Source organism: Idiotropiscis lumnitzeri, chromosome 17, assembly GCF_059441095.1.
Source record: "Idiotropiscis lumnitzeri isolate Australia: NSW breed Sydney's pygmy pipehorse chromosome 17, RoL_Ilum_1.0, whole genome shotgun sequence".
Lineage (NCBI taxonomy): Eukaryota > Metazoa > Chordata > Actinopteri > Syngnathiformes > Syngnathidae > Idiotropiscis > Idiotropiscis lumnitzeri.
In genome coordinates this window covers 13,166,092-13,190,709 of record NC_142407.1, presented here as the reverse complement: position 1 = coordinate 13,190,709, position 24,618 = coordinate 13,166,092, and the positions used below count along the sequence as shown (strand labels likewise).

At 43.6% G+C, this 24,618-nt stretch overlaps 3 protein-coding genes across 4 annotated transcripts; 1 reads left to right on the top strand and 2 right to left on the bottom strand.

Moving 5' to 3' along the window:
* Positions 1-2: 2 nt before the first annotated feature.
* Positions 3-2,874, bottom strand: chmp1b (charged multivesicular body protein 1B). Its single transcript, XM_088280136.1, has 8 exons — positions 2,703-2,874; positions 1,922-2,019; positions 1,705-1,851; positions 1,237-1,305; positions 984-1,091; positions 858-901; positions 677-749; positions 3-526 (listed from the first exon to the last, which is right to left on the bottom strand). The coding sequence occupies exons 1-8, from the start codon at positions 2,707-2,709 to the stop codon at positions 482-484; spliced, it is 591 nt and encodes a 196-aa protein (XP_088136262.1). The 5' UTR covers positions 2,710-2,874; the 3' UTR covers positions 3-481.
* Positions 2,875-3,434: 560 nt separating this feature from the next.
* Positions 3,435-8,286, top strand: LOC148320334 (terminal nucleotidyltransferase 5C-like). 2 transcript variants are annotated; one of them, XM_088280325.1, is made up of 2 exons: positions 3,435-3,903; positions 5,060-8,286. In XM_088280325.1, exon 2 carries the CDS (start codon positions 5,066-5,068, stop codon positions 7,103-7,105), a length of 2,040 nt encoding a protein of 679 aa, XP_088136451.1. In that variant the 5' UTR covers positions 3,435-3,903; positions 5,060-5,065; the 3' UTR covers positions 7,106-8,286. The 2 variants fall into 2 exon arrangements, with proteins under 2 accessions (XP_088136451.1, XP_088136450.1); XM_088280324.1 differs by having other exon boundaries at positions 3,435-4,968.
* An 820-nt stretch (positions 8,287-9,106) lies between these two features.
* brwd3 (bromodomain and WD repeat domain containing 3) lies at positions 9,107-22,741 on the bottom strand. The gene is made up of 40 exons (XM_088279509.1): positions 22,359-22,741; positions 22,141-22,199; positions 21,996-22,025; positions 21,749-21,808; positions 20,681-20,831; positions 20,458-20,556; positions 19,470-19,630; positions 19,173-19,394; positions 18,985-19,085; positions 18,825-18,895; positions 18,647-18,747; positions 18,526-18,566; positions 18,278-18,382; positions 18,036-18,186; positions 17,806-17,940; positions 17,592-17,720; positions 17,218-17,443; positions 16,978-17,118; positions 16,719-16,899; positions 16,531-16,624; positions 16,285-16,446; positions 15,754-15,827; positions 15,475-15,685; positions 15,248-15,358; positions 14,892-14,999; positions 14,474-14,598; positions 14,302-14,384; positions 14,109-14,220; positions 13,929-13,990; positions 13,641-13,796; positions 13,448-13,568; positions 13,251-13,376; positions 13,067-13,139; positions 12,936-12,989; positions 12,706-12,843; positions 12,436-12,588; positions 12,197-12,354; positions 11,955-12,043; positions 11,427-11,573; positions 9,107-10,970 (listed from the first exon to the last, which is right to left on the bottom strand). The coding sequence occupies exons 1-40, from the start codon at positions 22,390-22,392 to the stop codon at positions 10,186-10,188; spliced, it is 5,340 nt and encodes a 1,779-aa protein (XP_088135635.1). The 5' UTR covers positions 22,393-22,741; the 3' UTR covers positions 9,107-10,185.
* Positions 22,742-24,618: the final 1,877 nt, after the last annotated feature.

Below are 24,618 nucleotides of genomic sequence, written 5' to 3'. Positions count from 1 at the left end.
AGTAATATTATAAAAGTTTATTGTGTGTAATCTGCAAATTGTAACCTGGAACCAAACGATCAGTCGATTACCACACAAGGCCTTGTCATCAGAAAGGGATTTGTAATGTCACTCACACAGAAAGACAAGAATAACCGGTCACACAGTATGAAGAACAAAAGACTTTCCCGGACCAACGCTTCTTCACCGTAATCGTATGGAATTGGCCTTTACATATAGTAAAAAATGGCACACTATTCACTTGCTTCCAAGTTCTTCAGTGTATGTGTTTTGCGACATACCAACATTTCCTATATTCAGCATTCCTGTGCGAATCTAACATTTTAAGTTTTGGTAAGTTGTTATAAACACTAAATCAACAAGAGTTATACTCCAGAGAAATTCACCAATGTGAAGAGGAGAAACAGATCTGAAAGTAATATTCATGTAATGCATATGGACAGGTCTCGGTTGTACAATGTCGCTCCACTGCACTTGTCCTTTACATTTGATCTCGGAGTTTGGCCAGCCTTTGTGACAGCTCGTCCTTTAGATGACAACAAGCAAAGACAATTATGGATTAGCACAGGTTAGGACAACATTTGTCCGCCAAGGACTTCATTCTTGGAGTATTACTCATTTTAGAATGTCACTATTACTCCTTCTTGCTGGGAAACATTTCAAGACGCCACTTCACCTGTTCGGCTGAGGCCACGCTGGTGCCGACCGATCCCATCTGCCCCTCAGGGAGCTCCAGGTTCAAGTCCAACCTAAACAAAGTGCATCAAACTGAAATAAGCAGCTTTCAATACACCTCAAATAAAACTAACTTGAGCACTAAATCTACGCATATTTGATGATTTCCTACGGGACATTACCCTGCTTCATCTGCCATCTCATGTAGCAATGAATCCACTTGAGTCTGTAACACACATTAAAATTATTGGCGTGAGTGTGCGTGTGGAAAATGAAGAGCACGCTGTCGAATGAATACTGTCGTGTACCTGTGGAGTGCTCAGTGTTGTGGAGCTACTCATCGTGTCTTCCATCTGCGCTGTCTGAACGTCCAGCGTCTCAAACTGGCGCTCAAACTTGTCCATGAGAGATGAAATCTGCAAGGAAAACATCCAGAGAATGAGCCGTGCTCAACAGAAATGAGTGCACCCCAACAGCCCTTCATAATCAATTTTTGGGTCCAGGCACAATTTGTCCATAGGGACATTTAATTATTTCATACATTTTTGAAAAAGACTATACCTTCTCCAGATTCATGGACTTCAAAGTGACATCCATGCCTTTCACCACTCCAGCCATAGATTTGGTGACCTGAGAAGAACAACATGGTTACGAAAGTGGAACCGACAATATTGTCACTTCTGTCGACTGAAAATGACATCACAGTTGCTCAGGGCTCAGATAAGGACGCAATGAATCATGGCTCAAATTCCGAAATCAGGTGAGCCGTGATTGGTCGTTACCTGAGCAACTGTGACGTCATTTTCAGTCGACAGAAGCGACAAAATAAAGAAAGAGATAAAAAGCAGCTCTTCGGCCTTCAGACTCCACAAAATGTCCAAATAATATATCATTTGAGTGTCCTTGTCTTGTGTTTGTTTTTCGGGATTGTCCATGTACACTGCACGGTATATGCGCACATTATGTTCCTTTCTTGCTTTGGTTGGGATTTCATTATTTAACGTTCCGCGGTTTCTTATATGATAATACCTGGTTCATTGTGACAGCAGTTTGGACCCTTGCGGCCACCGCTTCCACCCGAGCGCTCATCCTCAAGTAGGTCACAGACTGGTTCTTCTGTCTTATGGCATTCTCTGCGTGGATCCTCGCCACGTCCATGTTTCCCTTTTGGATGGCCTAAAGATAAAACACAAACAGTGTCAACTGTCTACAGCCAAATCTAGTAACCGGTTGTTCGGCCACATACTTTCTTGACTTTCGCTTTCTCCATTTTCTCATCTTTGTCGCATTTCTTGGAGTTTCTTTGGAGTTCTTTGGCGGCAAACTTTAAACTGAAAAGATGCTCTAGGATATGAGGTTAAAGGAAAAACAAGTAACAGTGGCACATACATTTGAATGACAAGGGCTGAGAGTGACTCAGAGCTCTCAACAAAACAATGCAGTAGAAACATTCAAGTGCTAACGTCACAGACTGCAAAACTGGAAACCATTCAAACTTAAAACAACTCATTAACCATTGGAGCAATCAGTAGCTAGTGACAGATACAGGTAATAGTATTTCCATTTAATGTTGACTATAAATTCAATAGAGTAGTTCAATGCCTCAGGTTGCCATGATAAGACCTTTCAACCACATGTACAATATGCCATCATAGTTTAAAGTCACATTCGATTATTATAAACTGTACAGTCGTGGTGAAATAAAAATAAAAACAGCACGTTCTACTTGATTGGTGTTTAAATAAAAATAATTTTTAAAAAAATCAAGTTGTACATATTGGGGGTTTTCTATTCGATCTTTAGCAACAGATCTTTTTTCAAGGCCTTAAGCAGAGTTCAAACCGGCGTCTAGGGTAGACTGCATAAGTTAAGATTTACTTTTAAATTCAGCGAATATATGACGGTTTATCATTATTTCTGTTTTTAAAACACGTAAACAAAGCTACTATCGTCCAAAAAGACCGTGTTATGATCGTCTGAGCCTAGATCTTCGCATTCCAACACTTGTCGGTCTTTTAAAAGGATACTATCCATGCTTGATATTCTGCGGTGGCTTCGACGTTCACAAAAGGTGTTTATTCCAAAAAACGCAAAAAGAAAGCTGGATTTGTCCGTAAATTCGTCGGTCTTCTCGGGTTTCGGTCTCCTTCGTTGTCGTCTTCCGCACTTCCTGGTGTCTTACCAAAATACGGCTGACGTCAACGTCACGTGGTGTTGCCTCGTTTGACGTCACAAAGATGGTCGACCCCGCCTTAGCGCGGAATTTCGCAGCCACATTGGATGTGGAAAATGTGGAAAAGGCTTCGTTAAATTCCCTCTTGAAGATGTAACAACTGTTTTAAGCTCAAAGCAAGACCGCTCGTGGAATTTCAACTTTACATTTACATTTGATTGTATTATGTCATTATAACATAATTTTGTAAATAGAATTGGCTGACTTTGCAACTAATATTCTGAAGTCCTGTATGTGTATTCAACTGTGAATTGCTGTGGTAAAACCCTTTTCTTATTTACAAAATTTCCCCTACGTAATATAAAAAAAGTTGTATTGTATTATATTGTATAATATGGCATAAAGCACGGGCCAACCCTCCCAACACGAATATGAATGAAATGTTTACGCCTTCAAATATAGAAAAATAACGCTCCCATTTTCCGTTCGTCGGAAATGCTCCGTTCATGACGTTTGCGATACAAAACATCGTTCTTATTGGACCAGTCTGTGAAGGGGGCGGGACCAGCGCTTGATTGCTGATAAAGGATTTACGTTGTGGATCACGGCGGGGGAGAGTGGATGACTCACTCGGTCGGCTCTGCTGCGACGTTTCACCCCGCAACAGCCAGCAGAGCGGTGGCACGCCGGCGGAGCAGCGTCGCTGACAGTTCGCTGAAGTCCACCAAGTCCACCCCCACCCACTCCGCACCCCCCAACATCTTTAACATACTTTCGACTGACCCCTAACATACAACAATTCTGCTCGGACACTTTGAGTGGGCTCCAAGTTGCGAGAACGAGCGTCGTGATTTGCCGTAAATGTTCGTGACGCCCGATTGCCATGGAAACAGTGCCGCTGTGCTGAGGAGGGGGATAATATCGCGAGTTGCCAGTGATTTAACCTCTTTTTAAAAGAGGTCCGATAAACCTTTTGGATATATCCGAGAGTCTTTTTGGGTTTGCCTTTCTGCGGCTGTGCGTTCAGTTTTAATTTGTCGGGTTAAAAAAAAAAGGTAAGTTTATTTTTCAATCATGTTTCTCCATAATATGCTGTCAACCTGTTTACTCTAAAATAAAACGGGCTTTCAGGTCATTTCTAAATTAACTTTAGTGAAATATCAAAACTCACGTTTCAAAATAGAATGTGTGCTTCATTGCCTTTATTCGTAGGGTACAATTGCACTTATGGACTATTTGTTTTGCATTCGTGCCATTGAATATCGAGCAGCTGGATGACTCATGGTGTTGTACTTAAAAAAAAAAAAAGTGGAAATGGGGGAGAGAGGATTCCTGCTGAAGGACCCAGCTGATTTAAACCCTTAACACTTTGGACATAATGACATGCTGAACCATCTTGTTTGCTGCGACTTCATCAAGTATCTATATTTTTTCTTTGTAATGAAACTCACAGCTATCATCTTTCACCTTTTCATTAAAATGCATCAATAATTGGAATATATAAAAAAAAAAAAAAGTGCCATTTAATTCAAACGCAGCGTTTATAGGGACACTTTCCGCAGTAAAAAGTGAATTAATCAAGTAAAATAGATGATGATAATCCAATCAGAAAACGCTAATGTGAGATTTCACATCTTCTATAAAATTCCTTCTTGAATAACCTACAACTGTCACAAATGTGTCTTAGTAGCTTTAAATATGGTTTTGATGTTGATTACTGAAATGGAATGAGTCATCCCACAAATAACGAAGCCTCAATACAATGCAAAGCTTTCGCCTCATAGCAGCAGGAATAAAAGCGCCTCCTCATGCACACATGCCCTCGAGTGCGCAAAGCGCATCACATGGTTAGATTCATCACCGCCACTTCACAGGCAAAGAACTAGTAAAGGCCATCGGGTTCAGACTTCCTGCAAAATCCCATAAAGATGTGCGTTAGCTTCATTGAAGATTCAAAATTCTAGACTTCATTATTGTATTTCAATGAAATTTTCTCACCATCTGTATTGGATTATTTACTTTCCCGATATCTGTACTTTCCTTACTTTGTCAAAATTGCTTTGTTAATTTATTAACAGGACATTTGTCATTTTTTTCCTTCTCAACATGAGCACGCTACCGTAAGTTAATAAAATATATAAACATATTTAAAAAAAAAAAAAAGAAGTATTTGAGTACCTGCACTTCTACTTTTGCCACCTGTGTTCACAGACCAGCATGACGGCGCCTCCAACCGAGAAACGATTCCACCACCTGACCCTGGAGCAGCTCCAGGCTCTCGATAAAATCCTAACCGAGGTCATTCCCATTCACGGGCGAGGGAATTTTCCGACGCTGCAGGTGAGTGCCAAAGACATCATCCGTGTGGTGAAGGATGGACTTGTCGAAAGAAACATCCGGGTGAAGGAGATCCGCCTCAACGGAGCCAGCGCCAGCCACGTTCTGGTGAGGGACAACGGCCTCGACGTCAGGGACTTAGACATTATTTTCGGGGTGGAGTTACCCAGACAGGAGGACTTCCAGGTGATCAAGGAGGTGGTGTTGGGCAGCCTGAGAGACCTCCTCCCATGCGGCGTTAGCAGACGCAAGATCACCTGCCTGACCATGAAAGAAGCTTACGTGCAAAAGATGGTGAAAGTTTTCAACGAGCACGACAGATGGAGCCTCATCTCGCTGTCCAACAACAGAGCCAAAACGCTGGGCCTGAGATTCGTCAGCGCTCTTCGCAGGCAGTTTGAATTTAGCGTCGACTCCTTCCAGATCATCCTGGACCGCATGTTGGAGTCCTACTGGGAATGTGACAGCAGACAAGGGAGGAAGTTGTCCTCGGATGCTCGCCAGTTGGCGTCCAAAGACAGCGAGGGGGCGAACGAAGAGCGAGGGCATTCCAGCGTCCCTCAGACGGCTTCCGGTGGCGAGATCGTGCATCATCGTCGAGATGCTGAGGAGGTAGCGCAGACCGAAAAGCGCGACGGACACGAGGAGTTAGCGTCGAAAGATGTCGATTTCAAGGTTCACTCTCAGCAGGAGGAGCCGCAACGGGACGCGCGCGCCGAAGAGGATGTTGTTTTTGAGCCCGGCCATGACAAAGAAGAGTTATCCAAGGGATCTCCGGTGGTTTCGTCTCCGCCGGCTTGTTTAAAGTTGCGAGTTCAAGATGAGGCCTGTCATTCGCGTAAAGCATCGCTCGGGAAATCCGCCGTGCAGGATTGTGTCCAAGTGGACTCTGCCGTCGCCACCCTGCAAGAGTCCCGTCACGAGTTCTCCTCCCCGCCCCCGGCGAAGAAAACCTGCAGTATGTCCCCAGAGGTTCTACCAGAATACTGCCCCTCGCCCAAACTACAAAGAAAAATGTCCCGCAAGATGATCTGTCGTCCTGAAAAATGGTCTTTGCTCACAGACGTGTCCGATATGACCACCGAGCCGATAGCAACGCCAATCGAGTCGCCGTCGCAAGACGGGGCTCATGGAGTAGCTCCCTCGCAGAGCACTTTGACAAATGTTTTAGGTGCGGCTGGCACACTTTACACCGGACCGGAAACCCATCGGGCTGCGGAGCCAACCGTCAAGCCCAAACATTCCAAGAAGCCTCCAGATTGCCATTCTGGTGGCCACACACATGAAGCGGAAGTCGGACCGACTCGGGACGTCAGTTCAGAGACTCGACCGATCAGCTCGTTCGGGTCCTCCGTGGCAGTGGAGTGCATGTATGGCGACTTCGCGCAGGCCATGGAGCACCTCCGGCAGCACCTGATCGCCACTCACCACCCCGAGGAGATTCGAGGAGGGGGCCTGCTCAAGTACAGCGAGCTCTTAGTGAGGAACTTTCGGCCAGCCAGCGAGACGGAGATCAAGTCTTTGGAGAGGTACATGTGCTCGCGCTTCTTCATCGATTTTCCCGACGTGAAGGAGCAGCAGCGCAAGATCGAGGCGTACCTGCATTGCCACTTGACGGGCAGCGAGGAGAGCAGCAAGTACGACTACCTGATGACTCTGCGCCGCGTCATCGACGAGAGCACCGTGTGCCTGATGGGTCACGAGAGGCGGCAGACGCTCAACATGATCACCGTGCTGGCGCTGAGGGTGCTGGGGGAGCAGAACGCCATCCCCAACGCCGCCAAGGTCACATGCTTCTACCAACCGGCCCCTTACATGAGCGAGCCCATTTACGGCAGCTACTTTGTGGCGCAGGCGCAGCCCTCGCTCGTCTACCACCCCTACCCGGTCCACGTGAACGTGCAAAGCGGCCTGGTGTAGCCACGGCTTTGTGCCCTCTGGGAGGCGGTGAAGGCACATTTTCAGATTGCCGAACGTGCCGCCACAGGCACTCAGGCAAGTTTAGAAAAGATGAAGCAGCCTCCCCCCCCTCGGGCACAGTGTCCTTTTGACATCCCACCTTGGTCAGGACTGAACGGGGTCCAGAGGCAAAGACTTTTGGAAATGAGAGAAATGCAAAATAGACTATGGACACGGAGCAAAAGAGACGGCGAGTATGAAAAATTGTTCCGATTATTCCCGAACAGCGTTCTCATGTAAAACAAACCCCATTTCAGATGAAGTTGGGACATAAACCCCAGAAGACATGATTTCCAAATCCTTTTCATACGATATTCAATTGGATTCACTAAAAGACAATTTAGTTAACGTTCAAACTGTTGAAGCCAAACACTTATTGAGTATTGTGACAAGAAAAGGTCAGATTATGGTAAACATGACAGTTTTTTTTAATGTATTGCTGGCATTAAATTCAAAATGAGAGAATATTTGACAAAACAGAAACAAAATAAAGCAAAAGAAAAAATGCAATTTTTATCGTTCTTCTAAGTGTTTGTATTGGCTTACAAGTATGACAACTTGAAAAGTGTTCGATTGTTTTTACTTCTCCGGTTTCAGCATGACATTGCATCCCCCCTCACAGCACTGTGATGTGTCTTTTGTTTATTTTGATTTTGAAATCTCATTGATGGATTAATTGTAATTTAATGAAGCAGCTCCACTCTGAAGAACACCTAAAAAATATGATTACGTTTTAGTGTGTGACTAAGTGAGTCGTGGATTTCGCGAGCATCACTTGTGTAAACACGTTGTCTGCATTATTCAAGTGGTCGATGATGTCACGTGATTAGATGTAAGAAGATGTATGTGTACACTTACTGGCCACAACATTAGGTACACCTGCAGAACCTAATAATCCTTTCCGTTGATGAGCGTGTTTCATTTTGATTCACGTTGTACACGTACCCTTTCTATAGTCACAGTAGATAGCTGTGGTGTTGTCCTGCTTGTGATTCTCCGATGCGATATTGAATTAATATGTGCAAATATATGCGTTTCCAACGGATTGTATCTGTTGTGGTCATTGGGCTCGTTGCGCCTAAAAAATGGACGTATAGCCCTCCTGTCATGATCTATCAGTGTTGACATTGTTGTGCGATGCATGGTGAAGAGTAAAAATAACATCCAACCATTTTTTTGTCTGGAGTTGCCATTTCTGTTTGATTCTTAGTATGGATGCCGACTTGCGGGTGGGTGGTTCAAACCTGTCCAAGTGACAATTTTCCTCCATGCATTGATGGAGTCCGCAGTATGGAGGTGAGGCACGGTGTCGTGCGTCACAGCTCAACCTTGTTTGCTCTGCTCTGACTCAGCCCACCTTTCAACGCGTTCAAGCGGAACAGTCAGACACACGTAACAAGTCTTTGTTCAGCGGGACCTTCCGAGGCCTTCTGCCATTGGTTGTTGATGGGATGCTGGGATATAATCACATTTCATCAAATCAAATTATTTGTAAACTGACTGTCCTGGAAGTGTCTGGCAGGGAATCGAACCCGAACCATTTGCGTGAAAAGCAGCAGCATGTACCACGAACCCTACCAGTGCGCTAACTCCTGAACCTGTAGGAAATATATAGGGAAAGATTTGACTTGGCATTTTTTTTTTTTATTATAAAAGTTCAATAAATTATGCATAGATTTGAAACCAATTTTTAGCAATGAAAAAAAGAGACCAAATTTAATGCAATGCTCGATTTTGCTACCGTTTTTGGCCTAAATAAATGTGTTCATCTAAGCTAGACTGCTTGAAAAATATTTTTGTAAGAAAGCAAACATTTAATGTAAAATATGAAATAATTAATTTCCCCAGTTGAACATAGTTCAATAAAAACAATGTTCTATTAGGACAAAGTTACACAGAGAGCTGAAGGACAAACGGCTGCAATAAGAAAGCACACAAACCATTATAGTAATTTAAAAAAAATCTTTATTTAAAAAAAATCAAAAGACTGTATAAAAAGTCACAAAGTTGAGTTCCACTCACAGTAGAATGTGTCATGTATGTCAACTATTTTGATGAAGAGACCAGACAAAATCATGGAATTGATAAATTAATCATTTTGTTGACACCAGTTAATGCTCAGGCTTATAGCACCGCATGTTATTTTGAAAAGAAAAAAAAAAACGTGTTCTAATTTGATTTCCCAACTCTTGATCGCACAAAGTAAAACAATGGATGCATTGTGAATCTAGTTTGATGAGAATTCATTATCCCAAGAATCTTTAATTCTTTGTTTTCATCACTGCTAAGCTGCCACATGGAGAAAATAAAATGTGCAAAAATATCACGTTCCTCATTCCGGTCAATGCAGGACACAGCAATCCAAGTAAAGTAGAAGCAAGAACTATGACTGTGAAAGATTGTGGCGACACATTTGCTTGGACTGGGAGTCTTCGTGACGGCATCCTTCTAGGAAAAGTACAAATACGAATAGGATGCAGGCAAAAACAAATTCTAACTAAGAAATAAACTTTGAAAAGAAAATGTCATTAAAGGGAAGCAAGTGAAGACGTCCTATTTACAGTTTGTGGAAATTGTGAGAAAGCTGGATTACTGAATCATTCCCTCTTACGTGAAATAAAAACAAAACAAACTGGATAAAAGGTGATCCAGATAGTGGGAGCGATTAGGAAGAAACAAGCACCATGTGGTCACATTCCTGCTTCCTTTCTTTCTTTGGTGGCCAGTGACGAGACAATCGGCAAAGCGTTGACTATTGTTAAGTTGTGACGCGCTTGAAGATGAAGAGGAAGAGGAGCAGTAAGGCCGACGCGATGAGTCCCAGGGAGGGAGAAGGGCCGAGATGACCAGCAGCTTTTAGCCGGGGTCACAAAAACCCCATGGCAACATATTAGCACCATTGTTTAGATAAAAAAAAAAACAATAAATCACCTTGCACCCACCGTTGTCTATACATATATTTTCTTTTGTTTTATTTACACACCTGTACAAAAAAGGAAGAGAAAAAATCCCTGCAGTGTAGTTGCTTGTTTTGTGGAGGTTCAGTGGCCCCAGCCCATGAGGTGGCTGACGCGAGCTTTCTCAGTCATGCGCCGTACCCGTCCCGAGCGGGACCTGCCCAGGTTGAGGGGGTCGTCGTCTTTGGAGGCGTGAGCGTCGTCCTCCGACTCGTCCTGATACACGACTGTCCTGCGGCCTTGCTGGCGAGTGGTCACCTGATGAGGCTTGTGGCACGCGCTGTTGCTTCCTGAGCCTTTGGCGGTAGCAACGACCGACGCTGCGGTTGACGAGCTATCTTCCTCTTCATCGGGTTCCTCCTCTTCTTCCAGCTCCTCCTCCTCTTCTTCTTCTTCATCGTCCTGTACCTCAGGTATGATATTTCCTGGTTGTATTTGCTGCTGCTCCTCCTCCTCCTCTTCTTCCTCCTCCTCCTCCTCATCATCCTCCTCCTCCTCCTCCTCAATTTCTACGGGCTGCTGCACGCGTGCTTTCTTAGCACCCTTCATTGTGTCCCCTCCTCCTTTGTGTTTCCGCTTTCCTGAGGTAACTGTCTTGTCCTTCAAAGAGATCCGCAGCGACAAGCTGGGGGCTTTGCTGTAGTCGTGATCTCCGCCCTCCACGTATTTCTCCGCCTCGCAGTCCGAGTTGCTGTCGCTGTCGGACGAAGACGAGGAAGAGGAGGAGGAGGAGGAGGAAGACGATGACGACGACGCGGAAGATGACTCGGATGAGGAGCTGTTGGACCCCGACTCATCGTCGTCGTCGCGGTCGTCAGACTGAGCCGGGGCCGGACCGGACCGCTGGTCGGAGACGCTCCTTTGGAGTCCTGTTACACACGGCGTTGTTGGCGAGATTATTTCAACAACAGACGACAGTCGTCACTCACCATGGAATGAACACCCGTTAATCTTGGCCGACCCATGGCCAGATATTTAAATACAAATATAAGGGCAGTATTTTCTATACATTTTATGTTTTTTTTTATTTTTTTGTGATCAAATATGTGTTTTGTTTGAATAGCTTTGAAGCATACAAAACTATGTGTTGAAGACTCTTAGATGGACTCTATTACGGATTTTCACGTAGAGCATGCGTCTGATCAATTCTGTCACTCTGCCATTCGAGTCTATTATGTCCCAAGAGTTTGATATTATCATTTCATTCTGTTATTTAATACCCTTCATTGACTGCCAGGGAGGAAACAAGTTGCCTCAGAGTGATGCAGGCTGCATTCTGAACACGCACTCATTAAGTTCCCCTGACAAAAGAATGTATCGGATACCTGATTTCTTGGTCGGAGTTGCTTGGTTACGCTTGGATCGGTGCCGCTGCCGGTTTCTGTGGTCGCTGCTTGTCCCTGAACTTGGAGAAGAAGGCTGGACGTTGTAGGGCAGCTCCTCGTCCTGTGCTACACTTCCACTTTGCTGAGCTAAAGAAACACGTCTCAATGAACACGCTGCATTTGATCTAAAGTCATCTCATTGTGTTTGTAAAACCCATCCATCCATTTTCGATAATACTTCTTGTCCTCATTAAGGTTGCAGGTGAACTAACTTCAGGGGGAATGACGAGGTAAAGCCTGTATTGGTTGCCAGCTAATTGCAAGGCACAAGTACATGATGATTCACATCAACATTCATAGTTGCTGTAATCTGCATTAGACCTAATTTTCCTGTTTATGGAATGTGGGAGGAAGGCAGGCGACGATAATCAAACCCCGGACCTCCGAATTGTGAGGCAGGTATGAGTGAAGCACTCATTCACCGTCCGGCGCGGTTTGAAAATACGATCAATCGGAATCATTTCATACCTTTATGTGGTCTCTGAGAGCATTTCTTCACTGAGGTCTTGGATTTTTTGGAGTGTGACACCGCATCTGACTTGTGCTTCTTTTTAGAGCTGCGCAAACATAAAACAAGGGATGTTCATATTTTTAAAGGACCTCCCAAATAATTACGGCTCACAGCAGTTAACATTGAGTACAGTGCACAATAAAAATGCACAAATAGTAAACTGTGAGTATGCGTGCAGTGGCGTAGAGGCTTAGCGTACCTCACAGTTGGTGAGCTGCCTCCATTGTGCAACCGATTCCGGTAACTCTCCCTCTGACGAGCGCGCCGTTCGTTCTGAATGGCCGACTTGTGGTCAGAGATGATGGAGATGATGCTTTTTTCAAAAAAGGCCGACAAGCTGAGTGTCATTGTGTAGATCTAAACAGAAAACCAAGAACATTGAGAACTTCGGCCTTCACATAGTGTGGATGGTGAACGGAAGCAACTTCAGTGCTCTACCTGGGACTTCTTGTTTGGTGTATATGCTTTGGAGTTACTGAAAATGAGGCGGACATCTTTGGCAAACTCCATGGGGTTCTCATAATTGCCAGCGATCAGCGTCTCTGACACGGTGCCCAGATCCATGGGAGTATCGATGATGTCTCGATAGTCCTGAACAAAAGCAGGACAGATTTGTGCAGTTCAATTTGCAATTTGTTTTATATTTTCAGACGTTATCTTTATGGGTATTATGTGAAGCCGTGTTGATGTTCTTGCTGATTATTTTACCGGATACTCAAAGAGATCAACCGGCTGCCTGAACGGCTGAGAATCATGGGAGGAGATCATTTTACGCAGCAGCTCTCGACATTGGCCTCGCCACGCTTTCACGTCCAAAACCACCCCGCGCTTCTTTGAGTTGCTTTCCTGGAACCAGAAAAGTGACAAATTCTAGGGATGCACGTGGTGTTTTGAGGTCATGTTGAATTGTTGCCACCGAGTGCCGCTGTCTCTCTCACCCGATGTCCTGAAGATGTCCCCGGAGTGTCGGAGTCCACATCCACCTCTCTTGCCTGCAGGGGAACACAAAAAAACCCAAATTGAAATAAATTTAAAAAAACAAAAAATAAACATAACACTCCAGTCTCACCTCATCTTCTCCACTGCTGAGCTCAGATTTCAGTCGATGATAAAGATTCAAGATGTCAGTGCAGCTTTGGTCTCTGGAAACACAGAAGAGGTGCATCATTACTCCGTTGTCCAATCTATGAATACGGCGATTTCTAATTGGATCACCAGGTGTGCGACTGTGAAAATTAATGCGAACGAGTTACCCGATGTAGTGGAGGAGAACGTCCGTCACCACTTTGGCCGCAGCTACGATTGGGGTCTGGGGTTCGTTGAACGTGCGGGCGTTGTGTTCAATGTAGCGCACCTCCCACATGAGAGCGGAGATCCGCCTGAAATAGAAAAGTGCAACTTGGTGTAAACACGCTTCGATCACAGCGCGGTCGCGTGTGCTGCGGCGTACCTGTAGAAATGGTTCTCCAGGCGTTTGTAGATGGTGCTGATGTCCGTGGGGTAGGCCACGACAGTGCAGTACAGAGGGTACGCTTCAAGATTTACAGGCGAAGCAAACGGCTTGGCAACATCTGTGGAACGACAGAAAAGCAGATCCATCATGAAGTCGCATGACAACTAATCCAGCAACTTCTGATACGTACCAAGTGTAAGCAGCTGATCGATGCCATGGACAATTCTATCGCACTCTTCATCCCGTGTGTGCGCCCCCCACTCTCCTTCCTGGGGCTTGTAGAGCAGAGCTTCCAACTCATCCTCTGAAACGTCCACGCCGGCACCCACCTGGTCAGGTAATAAAGCTGAAAGCAGGAAAAGTGTCATTTGAGAAGGCTACGGATCATTTCAATCAGGTGTGATGGAGGAGGGAAACACTCACACAAAATATGTGCCTGGGCTCAATAATTAAATCCAGTTGCCTTAATACTACTAACCTTCCTCTGGAATTGGTTCCATGTCCCAAGGGCTCAATTTCTCCTGCTCACCATTGTCCCACCTGATCAGACAAAGGAGTCGATACAGTCGTACAGACAACACATAGAACTTATTTGACTGAAAAGTATAGAACAAAAATGAGCTCTATTATCGAGCAGAAAAAGAAAAAGCACACTTACTTGACTGCAAAACACTGAAACATGCTGTCTGGATAATCCAATTGCAAAGGCTCCTGGTCCTCCACCAGGCCAAACCACCAAGCGTCATCAATGATGCTGCGGAATCTCATACCTGGAGCAAGCAAGGAGATAAAGCGTCAGCAGCAATCACACGTGTATGAAAACGCCTAAAGACGGAGAGGTGCGGCCTTACCTGGCTGCCAGTTGTGGTCTTTAGCCTCATTGTAGAACTGTTGCAGTACAAGGAAATCGATAACATCTGGCATGTCATGGTACCTTTGAAGGGAAAAAGAAGAGAGATTTGAGTAAAAAAAAAAAAAAAAAAAAAAAAAAAAAATTATATTTGACTTGATATGAAAACACACTTTAGGGAGAATGAGTCATTGGTCATCTTTCCTGAGAGTGGGTCTAAGAAAGCCAGTTTTAGGCAGCAGAGAGTGGGCGGTCCCACTTCATACTTAATTCCGACGACCTTCACAGATTCCTGGTCCTGTATTGGGTCGCAAGGAGAAACAACCACAAAGTAAATAAAGAAAATGCCAGAAATGCTTTGACGAATCAGCGTCTCTCTACATCTGAGACCAAATCATTTAACTGTTGCTGACATTTGGAACACATTCAATTCATATTCAAGATTTGTAACTGCAGATGCAGAATTGTAGCACACCCGAGCAGCTATTTCAATTCGAGGTGATGACAATTATTGGTGTGTTTTTGCCAATGCCTAAAAATGTAGGCCCACTTTCAAAGCACAATATTAGTTTGTTCAATGGTGAGCCTAACCCTGAGTTGGAGTTTGTTCCACGGTTGTTTCTGAGGGTTGATGCTGTAGGCTTTGGACCTGCGGACCGCCCGGACATAAGCCTGGTGGCCCTGTTTGAAGTAGATGAGCTGAGTGAAGACAAGAGTCACATCGATTAGTAATACAGTCAACCAATAAGATGTTCAAACTGCAGAATATTGTATGAGCAGCTCCATTTCAAGGTTTCGCTTTGGCTAATACAAACAATTGTATTGGTGCAATGAAGCTGGTTTTCCCAATCCATTCATATCTCATCCTATTGGCTGTTCACGTTTCATTGACTGTGGACAAAATTAATTTTCACGGCTTAAATGAGCGCAAATGAGCGAGCTTCTACCTCATCTCCCATTTGTGGGACAAAAGGTGAACGACGGGGGATGGTCTCCATTATCCATGAGGGTGGCAGCCACGCCAATGCATCAAGTCCTCCCAGAGAGGTCGTGGGTTTCTGAGAACATAAACGGTGTTAAAGGACGACGTATAGGCCAGGAAAAACAACATTGATATTGTTTGATTGATGTCCTAGCAATGTGGCAACAGATGCTGTAGGAGGTTGCAACTCACTTGCTTGGTCTCTTTGGGCTTTTTCTTCTTCTCTTTGCTGTCCTTTTTCTTTTCCTCCTTTGCATTCTCATTACCTTCTTCCTCGTCCTCCTCTTCCTCCTCAGAGCTGCTGTAACCCGAGGGCTGGACAGGCCTCCTGGTTGATCGCTTAGGGGGCTGGAGGTTTATCCCAGCATCGGCAGTCCAATCAGAATACTCACTTGAGGAATCACTACAAGTGAAGGATGGCTGTTAAGTCTGCGGAAATAGAATTGATCAGCTTGAGTCAAAGATCATCACCTGGAGCTGCTCTCACTCTGCCACTGAGCTTCACTGTCAGAGGACGCACTGCTGGCCTCCCCCTGATCGGCTCCCTGGTAAAAACACAAATATAAAAAAAAAAGTTTAATATTAAATATCAAAAGGTTAAGTGTTGGTATATGACATATTAAATAAAGATAGACGTTTTGAAGGGAGCATATCAGCTATTAAAAACCTGAAATTTACTAGAGAAGATTTTGAATGGGACACAAGAAAGCAGAATTTTTATATACAACTTAGTTAAAAAGTGTTTTCCTCTGCGTAATAAATCTTCATGAATCTGTTTGAGATTCACTGGTTCAGGATTTTTTTCTCTGCAATTTAAATCCCTTGAAATTTGTAGTTCTTCAAATGAGTTTAAAAAAGGTGTTCCTCTGTTTAACAATTATGACACATCAGGTTGTTTTGCTTCACAAACGTTTAATCATAGTAATTCGTTATATTAAAAAAACACAATGAAATTACTCCTGATGTTTTTTTTTCCCTGGAGATGAAAGAATATGAACCAACTTCTCTTTCACTATCGGAGTCTGCATGGCTGTTAGACGTTCGTTCGTGACCGCTCCGGTTCCGTGGACGTCGTACTTGAGCCGAGCGTGTCTCATAAGCATGTCGCTGTTGTTTTTTCTTTGTCGGACGCAAGCGCCGCAGGCGTGTGGTCAGGGGCTCAACCTACAGAGCAAAAGAGAAAAGCAATGAGATAAATATTTTGTGTTTATGGCAAAAATAAAATAGAGGAGTCATAGGTATGCAAACCTTGGGTGGACTGGTTACTGGTTTCTTTCTTCTCTCTGCATTATATAGAAAACATTCCCTATCACTTTTGGCTTGTCTGCTTTCCTCCATAACACTGAAGAAACGATACAAAAACATGTAGATTCCTCACCGCTTGAGTTTGCACTCTTTTCAGTCCAAAAATCGGATGAAATTCCTTCCCGACTTACTTAAATATTCCTTGCGGCAATTCATTGACCACCACTCTGCGACTCCAGGCCAACAAGTCTCTCTCGGTGGCCACTTGACTGCGCAGGGCATTATGCTGCATTTGCCACATGCCGTCCACCTGCCCACTCCTGCGAGGACCCACATCATCTGGAGAGGAAGCGACCACCTCCACTGCATCACCTGCCAAACAAAAATAGAGACCGAATGTTAAAAATTCATTCGGGGTTCCAATTCATAATAGAAAAAATTTACACCTACCGTCTGCTTCGTCAGCCTGGAGTTCTGCATTCTGATGCTCATCCTGCTGATTCTGCAACTGTCTGATGAGGTTGTCCAGAATGCTTTCGACATTTTCTGCCGTTTGCTGGCCAAGAACTTGCTCAACCAACTCTCCTTCATCTTGGAGAACAAAATCAAATTAAAATGACATCATCAGGTATATTCCCAGAAATTAAATGATGCATGCCAGATGAATTGCTAAAAGAGATCCTGTATTACTGTTAGTCATGTATCCAAGTTGAGGTATTAGCTGATCGTCCTTGCAATTCTCTCTTCCCGGTACCAGTCGCTGATAGTGTGTAGGGTGAGGATTGCCATCAACGTCCACTAAGAAAGGCGAAGGCATGAGGTGCGGGGCCTGCTGTGTCTGCTCATCCAGGACATAGTTGTTTGAGTCTCGAATAAGAGGTCGGTAATCCGTGTGGAAGAACATCTGGTCAGGAATCTGGAGGGGATTAAAACAGCGTTTGTGTTGTTTAAAAAACAGCAGCTGAACCATGTGTGCAACAATTGACATGTGAAGTTCTTAACTATCTTGGATGGGAAGAATGGGGGACTTATTGTCCATATGAAGAAACAATACACTCGGATACCTTCTCATATGGCGTGCTGCAACCGAAGCCAAAGATGAGCAAATGGCCATGTGAGTCAGTGCAGGCAAAATGCTGACCATCAGCTGAGAACTTGCAGTCATAAATAGCCCCATGGCCTTGACCTTCAATCTGGGGGAAGGATGAAGGATGAGCTGGGAAAGCTCCTCAATAAAGAGATCACTCATGATTAATCGAGTCATCGTTTCTGGATTACCATGTTGAAGAAATTGCGAATCTTCACTCCTTTGCGCAGGTCCCAGATGTAAACATTGCCATCGTGGCCGGCTGATAACAAGATGCGCGAGTCAATTGGGTGTGCCTCCAGCACAAACACCTCATCGTCATGACCCTGGAGCAGAGAGCAAAATTGTTTAGCACGTTTTTTTTTTTCCCGCTCCCCCACATCCCTCGTATCTATTGGGGCAGCAGAGAGAAAGCACTCACTGAAAGAACATGCTGCAGCTCTCCAGTACTTGCATTCCACACTTTAAGTTGATAGTTTGACACAGCTGTAGTGACGGTGTGATCTGCGCGGTCCCAAGCCACCATGGTCACCACCAGCTTGGTTTTATCATCTCCATTGACAACAGAACTCCTGCAGGAAAGGTTTTCATTCCATCATGGAACACTGAGTGACATCGCTGTATAATCCCACGATGGCCACAAAAATGTTTTGTTTTTTTTACCCTGGAAGCCTGGCAGCCATGTCTAAAGCGATACTCTTCCACTCTTGTTGCTGGTAATGCCAAATCCTAGCCGTGCCATCGCGACTGCCACTCACAAACTTGAGGCTGCACACATAAAAAAAAGAAAGAAAGAAAAGTTGATTGTTATGAATGCACCACAAATCAAAGGCCTGAACAGTTTCTCATTCACTAGCAACAGAAAGTGTGTCCAAAACTTTCGAGCATATGAATAACAAACTGATTCTTACCTCTCACTATTATGGCAAAACTGGACAACAACAACTTTATCCTACAAAATCAGAATGGTGACATGTTAACATGTTGTCCATTGATATCGTAATAAAATTATGTAGCTTCGGCGTTTCTCACCGTGTGAGCGTCCAACTCAGAGACCTTCATCGGGGGATCAGCACCAAGATAGTAAACCCTGACCATGTGGTCGCTTCCACCAGTAGCCATGAACATCCCACCTATCAACAAAAGACTCAATATGAAATGACACAATTTCCTCAACTCGAACGTCGGCTTCTAACGCGAGTACACTTACCACCACTGAAGGAGGAACTAGAGACCTGCACCCCAGGACGTGACCGCTCAACAAATTTGACCGGCTGATCACTGCACATTATGAGTACACACATATTTCCATTACAATCAACTTCAACTTTAGAATGTTGTGATGAGTGGCAGATGTCAGAAATACTTACTTGAATTTCATGCTGACAGAGTGCCACTTCCAGAAACACACCATGCCATCTGCACCGGTAGAGGCCAGGTAGCGCGTTGCACCCCTAGCTGAAGGGCAGAACTAAAAGAAAAGGGGAACACATGGTTGGTTGGTTGGGATGCAGGTATTTATTTTTTCAGTTCGAACAAGCATGTTCATTTCACTCACCTGAATGGATGTGATGGAGGCAGCATGCGCTTGCAGCACGGTGATGGGTGCGCAGGTCCGCAGGCACCACACTCGGATGATTTTGTCGCAGCTTGCCGAGGCGAGGAGCGAGTTCTCGTAGTTGACGGCAATATCACAGATCTCAGCGGCATGACCACGGAGCGTTGCAAGGAGCCGGCCATCATCTGTAGCCCAGATTTTCACAAGGGAGTCATCTGAACCCTAAAACAACACAACATTTGCCAGAAATGAGATAAGACGTCGAGTAATTCGAATGGTCCGCAAATCGGGACTCACTGTAAATATTCGTCGACCGGTGCGGTCGAAGGCGACACAGTAGACTGCAGAGAGGTGGCCCAGGATGCGTTTGTGTATCCTCATGTGTTGGTAAGAGGAAGATGGCAGTGCCTGGCCGTAGCGGACAGTGCCAGTGGTCTGCCGAGCGCCCATGATGGATACTTAAAACAAAGACATTTGAAAATTTATCACAGCAACAAAGAAAAACAGACAAGAAAGGGAATATTCATTTTGAGGGGGATTCCTTACAACTCTATGTCCATGTTTTATCAGAACGTGAGCCAAAAAGCAATTGCCGCTTTCGCGCATTGGACATGTTCTGTCTAAAAAAGACAACGCCAATAAATGACAACTATATTTAAAAACAACTCTTGCAGTTGTTCTTATGTGGTGTCATTCCCTTTTCACTTGAGAGCTAAGCAAGCGTCATTAAAAAAGTACTCAGATTACGAACCACAAAAAATCAAAGCACATTCTTTATGTTATGCAACATGCCCTTCTGCCCTCCATTCCCGCCAGAGTTTCTGAATTTTGTCCAAAGCGATCCTGATGTTCCAAATGAAGACTGTGACAAAGCCTGTTTAGTTTGTTCAGAAAAATGCCATGTCAGAAACTCTGGCTATTTATTGGCAAGAAGATTTGCATTCTAGAAATAGATCATCTGTGTCATTCTTTACACCGCTTATCCTGCACAGGGTCACAGGTGGGTCTATTCCAGCTGGTTTTTGGACGAAATGCGGACCGCACCCTAAACTGGTTGCTAGGCAGTCGCATGGCACACACAGATACAGTCGCCGAGGGGGGAAACGATCCCACTCTGAGTGTACCACTACAATATCAGCAACCCTTTGGGAATAGATAATCCACTCAAATCCCAAGAATGTTACAATGCAAAAGAAAACAAAAATACTTAATTCTAACATGTTTTGTTGTTATATACACGCATGAAGACAAGTTCTAGCCAATATGTTTGGGTGTTCATACACACCAACATTGGCAGCATATCCAATGTTGACAGGGGGTTCTGGTGGACGTCCTCTGTGGAGCGCAGCAACAGCTGAACCACTGCATACTTTGTGACCACAACCTGAATTATATAAATGTGCGTTATAGAAAATATACATGACAATGAGTACATATTGTACAACAAGCAAAGGAAAGAAATTCTTACAAGCACATCTACGTAAAATCCATAAAATTAGAATAATTACTTTTGGTAGTACGAAGCAAGGACTGTCTTCCCAGACCCAGAAGCGTTTGGACACCAGGGACACTAGGTGGGATCTCCTTCTCTATGAGCGGGCCTATCCGCTTACAAACACGCAACAGATAGTCAGCAGGAATGTGCTCATTCAAAATTACCTGCAAGATGACACACAGACAGCGAACAGCAATTTTATTGACCAAAAATGTGTGTATACACAAATTCAGATTTAAACATACAAGTGTGGCATTGACTAGAGTATTTACATTCATGTCTGCACGTTTTTAATAAAGCCCAGTAATATAACTTAATGAAATTAAATAATAATAATGCCTTTATTAGTCCCACAATGGGGAAATTCGAGATTCAAACCCAGGCCTCCTGGGGAGACTGGGTCCTGAACGCGGCGCCTTAGACCACTCGGCCATCCTGAAATTATTGTGTTGACTGGAGCCTTTCACATATGACAAGGGGCGAGAGGCGTAATTAAATCGGACCCGGATGTCGTGCACGTCAGCCAAACATGCTGACCACTATAACGCCGTACTACCTGCAATTTTAATTTTTAAACACATTTTCCAAAATCACAAAAAATATATATTTTGTATAATGTTGAACGTAATTAATATTGAATGGGGTATTGATGTGATTATATTATTGATGTGTATATTATTTCTTTCATTTATAATTTCTAGTCTTCCTCGCTCATGTTTAAGCTTAGATACGACGTTGCTTCGAGATGGCCAATATTTACCGCCCTCCCCCTTCGCCGGTTGGCTCTAAATTTCAAAGCCAGAACGCGTTTGGCTCAGAGGCATTAATGGCAGCGCAGATCAACCAATCGAACTACAGCAGAGAGTATTGCTCCGCCCACCTTTCCAACAAAACAGCAAGCCGTTGCAAGCGATTAATCAGCAGCCCGATACTAAAATAAATGTACAAATTCAAATAATGGTCCAAAATGAACCACAGTAACGAGTTTTTATGTTATATCTAATTAAATAAACGATGCAGTTTACGAATTCAAAGATACACTTACAACACGATACATTTATTAATAAAATTATTCACTCACCCAATCTTGGAAGGTCCGTTTATATTTATTTCCGTCCCAAGTCCATCGTTGTGGAATCAACTAAAGTTAAAACAAGTTGTTATGAGATAGCGTTAAGACAATGGCCTCCGTTCTCGACTACTCGTTCCTTTGTAGAACTCCGGCGGAAAAAATTGCTATCAACTATGACCTACAAAACGACCAAATGGGAGGCAAGGATCGGCGACCCCGAACGAAATAAAAGGCAGAAAGTCGGTGCTGAACCTACCTCATACTCCTCCAGCTCTTCGACCAGAATCTAACAACGGACACACACGCAATCAACGTTAGCCGCTAGCGCTTGGGTAGCCCATTTAATTCAAACAAACTACACGTCTGTTAATGGTAAATGTTGTGTTTCTTGTCGCGTTTACCTTTGCTGATTTTTGACAAGGTCCAGATTGCAGAAACCTGGCAATGAGGTAATACAATTCTGAAAGGAGAGTGCGCTGCGTTAGCATGCGTTGTTACCGTTGAGCCGCGCTAATGCTAAGGTAGATTTGGCTCGCGCTGTGTTCCTTAGCTGGCTATTTCAAAACGGTGGCTATTGGCAAATGCTTCCGAATGGAAGGGACAAATGAGTGGCACTCACCGCATTCGACCTGTGAACAATGTGTTCCTGCCATGGCTCGAATGGGACGGGCGGCATTTAAACAAAACTGATGTTTGGGCTCGCTCGTTAGCCGCCGAGCTAGCCAGTAGCTTGTAGTGTGTAAGCTAAGGAGGCTAACGGTTGTGAGTGGCCTCTCAAGTCGCTCAATGGGCCAACATCCGGCCCTTTGCGCTGGCGCCCTCTAGTGACGGCTAAGCGACTTTGCCAATTGCTCCTTTGACAAACATGACGATTAGGGACATTATCAAAGATGTATGTAACCTTTGTTTTATGTCTGAAAATATATTATGGCACGGGCAGCACCGTCAACTAGTGTGCGTGGCTTGCATGATCTACTCGTGCATGTTTTGGTTTTCACTGGCTGGTTGATAATATTTTGCAGAAATAAATACCAATGACAGATTTAATTAGCCGATTTTATGTTCCGAAGATGTATAAATAAAACAACTTATTCACTAATAATATATAATTGATAAAATAACTTGGCCCCTTAACAGTTGTATATTATTTACAGACAGTTCTTTTTATTTGTTTTGCAATACTTATTCCTTTTAGTATTTATTTAACTTTACAACAGAAAAGAATTGTCAAATATAATATAGAATACGCTATAATATATATATATATATATATATATATATATATATATATATATATATATATAATACTTAATTACGTATTTATATATGTATGAAAGCAAGCAGGAGTACTTGGTGTTTTGAACCAATTTAGAAAAACCGAAATGCCCTCCTCACACAGCCTCTTTATTTTTTCTATTGTGCATCAAAATGACAATTTGTTAGAAAAATGGCAATTCAATCTTTTCCTTAAATCGGTCGGCCCTTATTATAGCACTAATTTGGGGAGTGACTGTCAGAATATAAATATTGCCTCAACACTAAAGCTTTAGTGAGCCTAACTCATGTCACATCCATTATGGTGATGGTGTTATTATAACTGTGAGATGACTTGACCGCTAAGGGTTGTGGTCGTGTATGTTACCTTTTCTCTTCAGTGGACACAAAAAGGAAATTGTCTTGAATAACACAGTGGGCTACCTGGTAATTGTGCTGGAAAGTGTAAAATAGGGTGTATATATTCACCAGCCACATCATTAGAAACAGTCACCTTAAAGTACTCAGCCAAAACTTCCCTCCTCCCCTCCGCACTCACCAGTGCAGCCAGAACTGCTCTGACATGTCAAGGCGCGTAGGCCCGAAGACCTCTGGAAGTGTTCCTTGGTATCTGGCACTGAGACGCTAGAGAAGACCTTGCAGTAGAGAGCTCGGGGTTCTGTGGCTCAAACAACATGTTTTCCTAGAATGTTCCTCTCATTCTAGATTGGATTTCAGTGAGAGGCAAAGTCCGCACCTTGTTATGATCCTCAAAGCATTCCGGAGACTTTTTTTTTTTTTTACAATGTGTTACTTGTTCATACACAAGTGCTGTAGGCTGTGTATGTCAATTCAGTGGCATGCTGTTTCATAGAAAAGCTTACGGTTCCACTCATGTGCACCTGAGTGCATTCTGGTGGAAAAAGTGTCACCAGTGAGGTAAACAACATGCATGCCAATGGTTAGAAGTGAAACATACGAGAGTCAATCTCAGTATCGCTGTTATATGTTCAATTGTAGGCACGACTGGTGAATGGCTGTTGTGCTGCTTACAGAACGCTGTAATAAACGTCAGTGCACTGTGTGATTTATTTTTTTCCATTAACTTGTTCGTGTCCATGTTTTTATGTGAATAGACGGACTCGCCATTTCCATTAAAAACACTGAGGGCTTCTGTAGCTATCGTAAGAATATTTCTATTTAATTGGTTTACCTGTGTGTGCGTGTGTGAGTTTCTTTCGTTTTCTTTTAAGATTTATGTGTATGTTCTAGAAGATACTGGATTTAATGGCACCATAATTATGCCATTTGTTATTGGAAATATTACTGAAGTGGAAACTTAATCAAGCCCAAATTGTGTTTAACCCTTAGCTATGCAAGTTTTTGAGGAATACAATTACTTGTGTAATATGTTATTTCTAATAGTATATTTTTATATGAAAGAAAACCAAGGTTTTTAAGATTGCTCTGCGTATATGTTCATAATTTGTGAATTATTTATCTTCCATTGTCGGTGTAGAAAACGAGTACATTTTAATTTTTACTTTCATTTGAAAAAAAGGAACCAATAAAATTTGCTTGTTAAATCCCCTGTGTTGTATTTCTTTATCTAAATCACACATTTA

Bases quoted from the DNA above. Each gene is read 5' to 3' on its own strand.
- brwd3 (XM_088279509.1), bottom strand. From the start codon at position 22,392: ATGGCAGGAACACATTGTTCACAGGTCGAATGCG. The intron at 13,569-13,640 runs GTACGTATCAGA...GTCGTTCCACAG, and splicing joins CGATCAGCTGCTTACACTTG to ATGTTGCCAAGCCGTTTGCT. The intron at 12,044-12,196 runs GTACGCTAAGCC...ATGTTTGCGCAG, and splicing joins GGCAGCTCACCAACTGTGAG to CTCTAAAAAGAAGCACAAGT.
- LOC148320334 (XM_088280325.1), top strand. From the start codon at position 5,066: ATGACGGCGCCTCCAACCGAGAAACGATTCCACCACCTGACCCTGGAG.
- chmp1b (XM_088280136.1), bottom strand. The intron at 1,092-1,236 runs GTATAGTCTTTT...TTTTCCTTGCAG, and splicing joins AGTCCATGAATCTGGAGAAG to ATTTCATCTCTCATGGACAA. The intron at 750-857 runs GTAATGTCCCGT...CACTTTGTTTAG, and splicing joins GAGATGGCAGATGAAGCAGG to GTTGGACTTGAACCTGGAGC.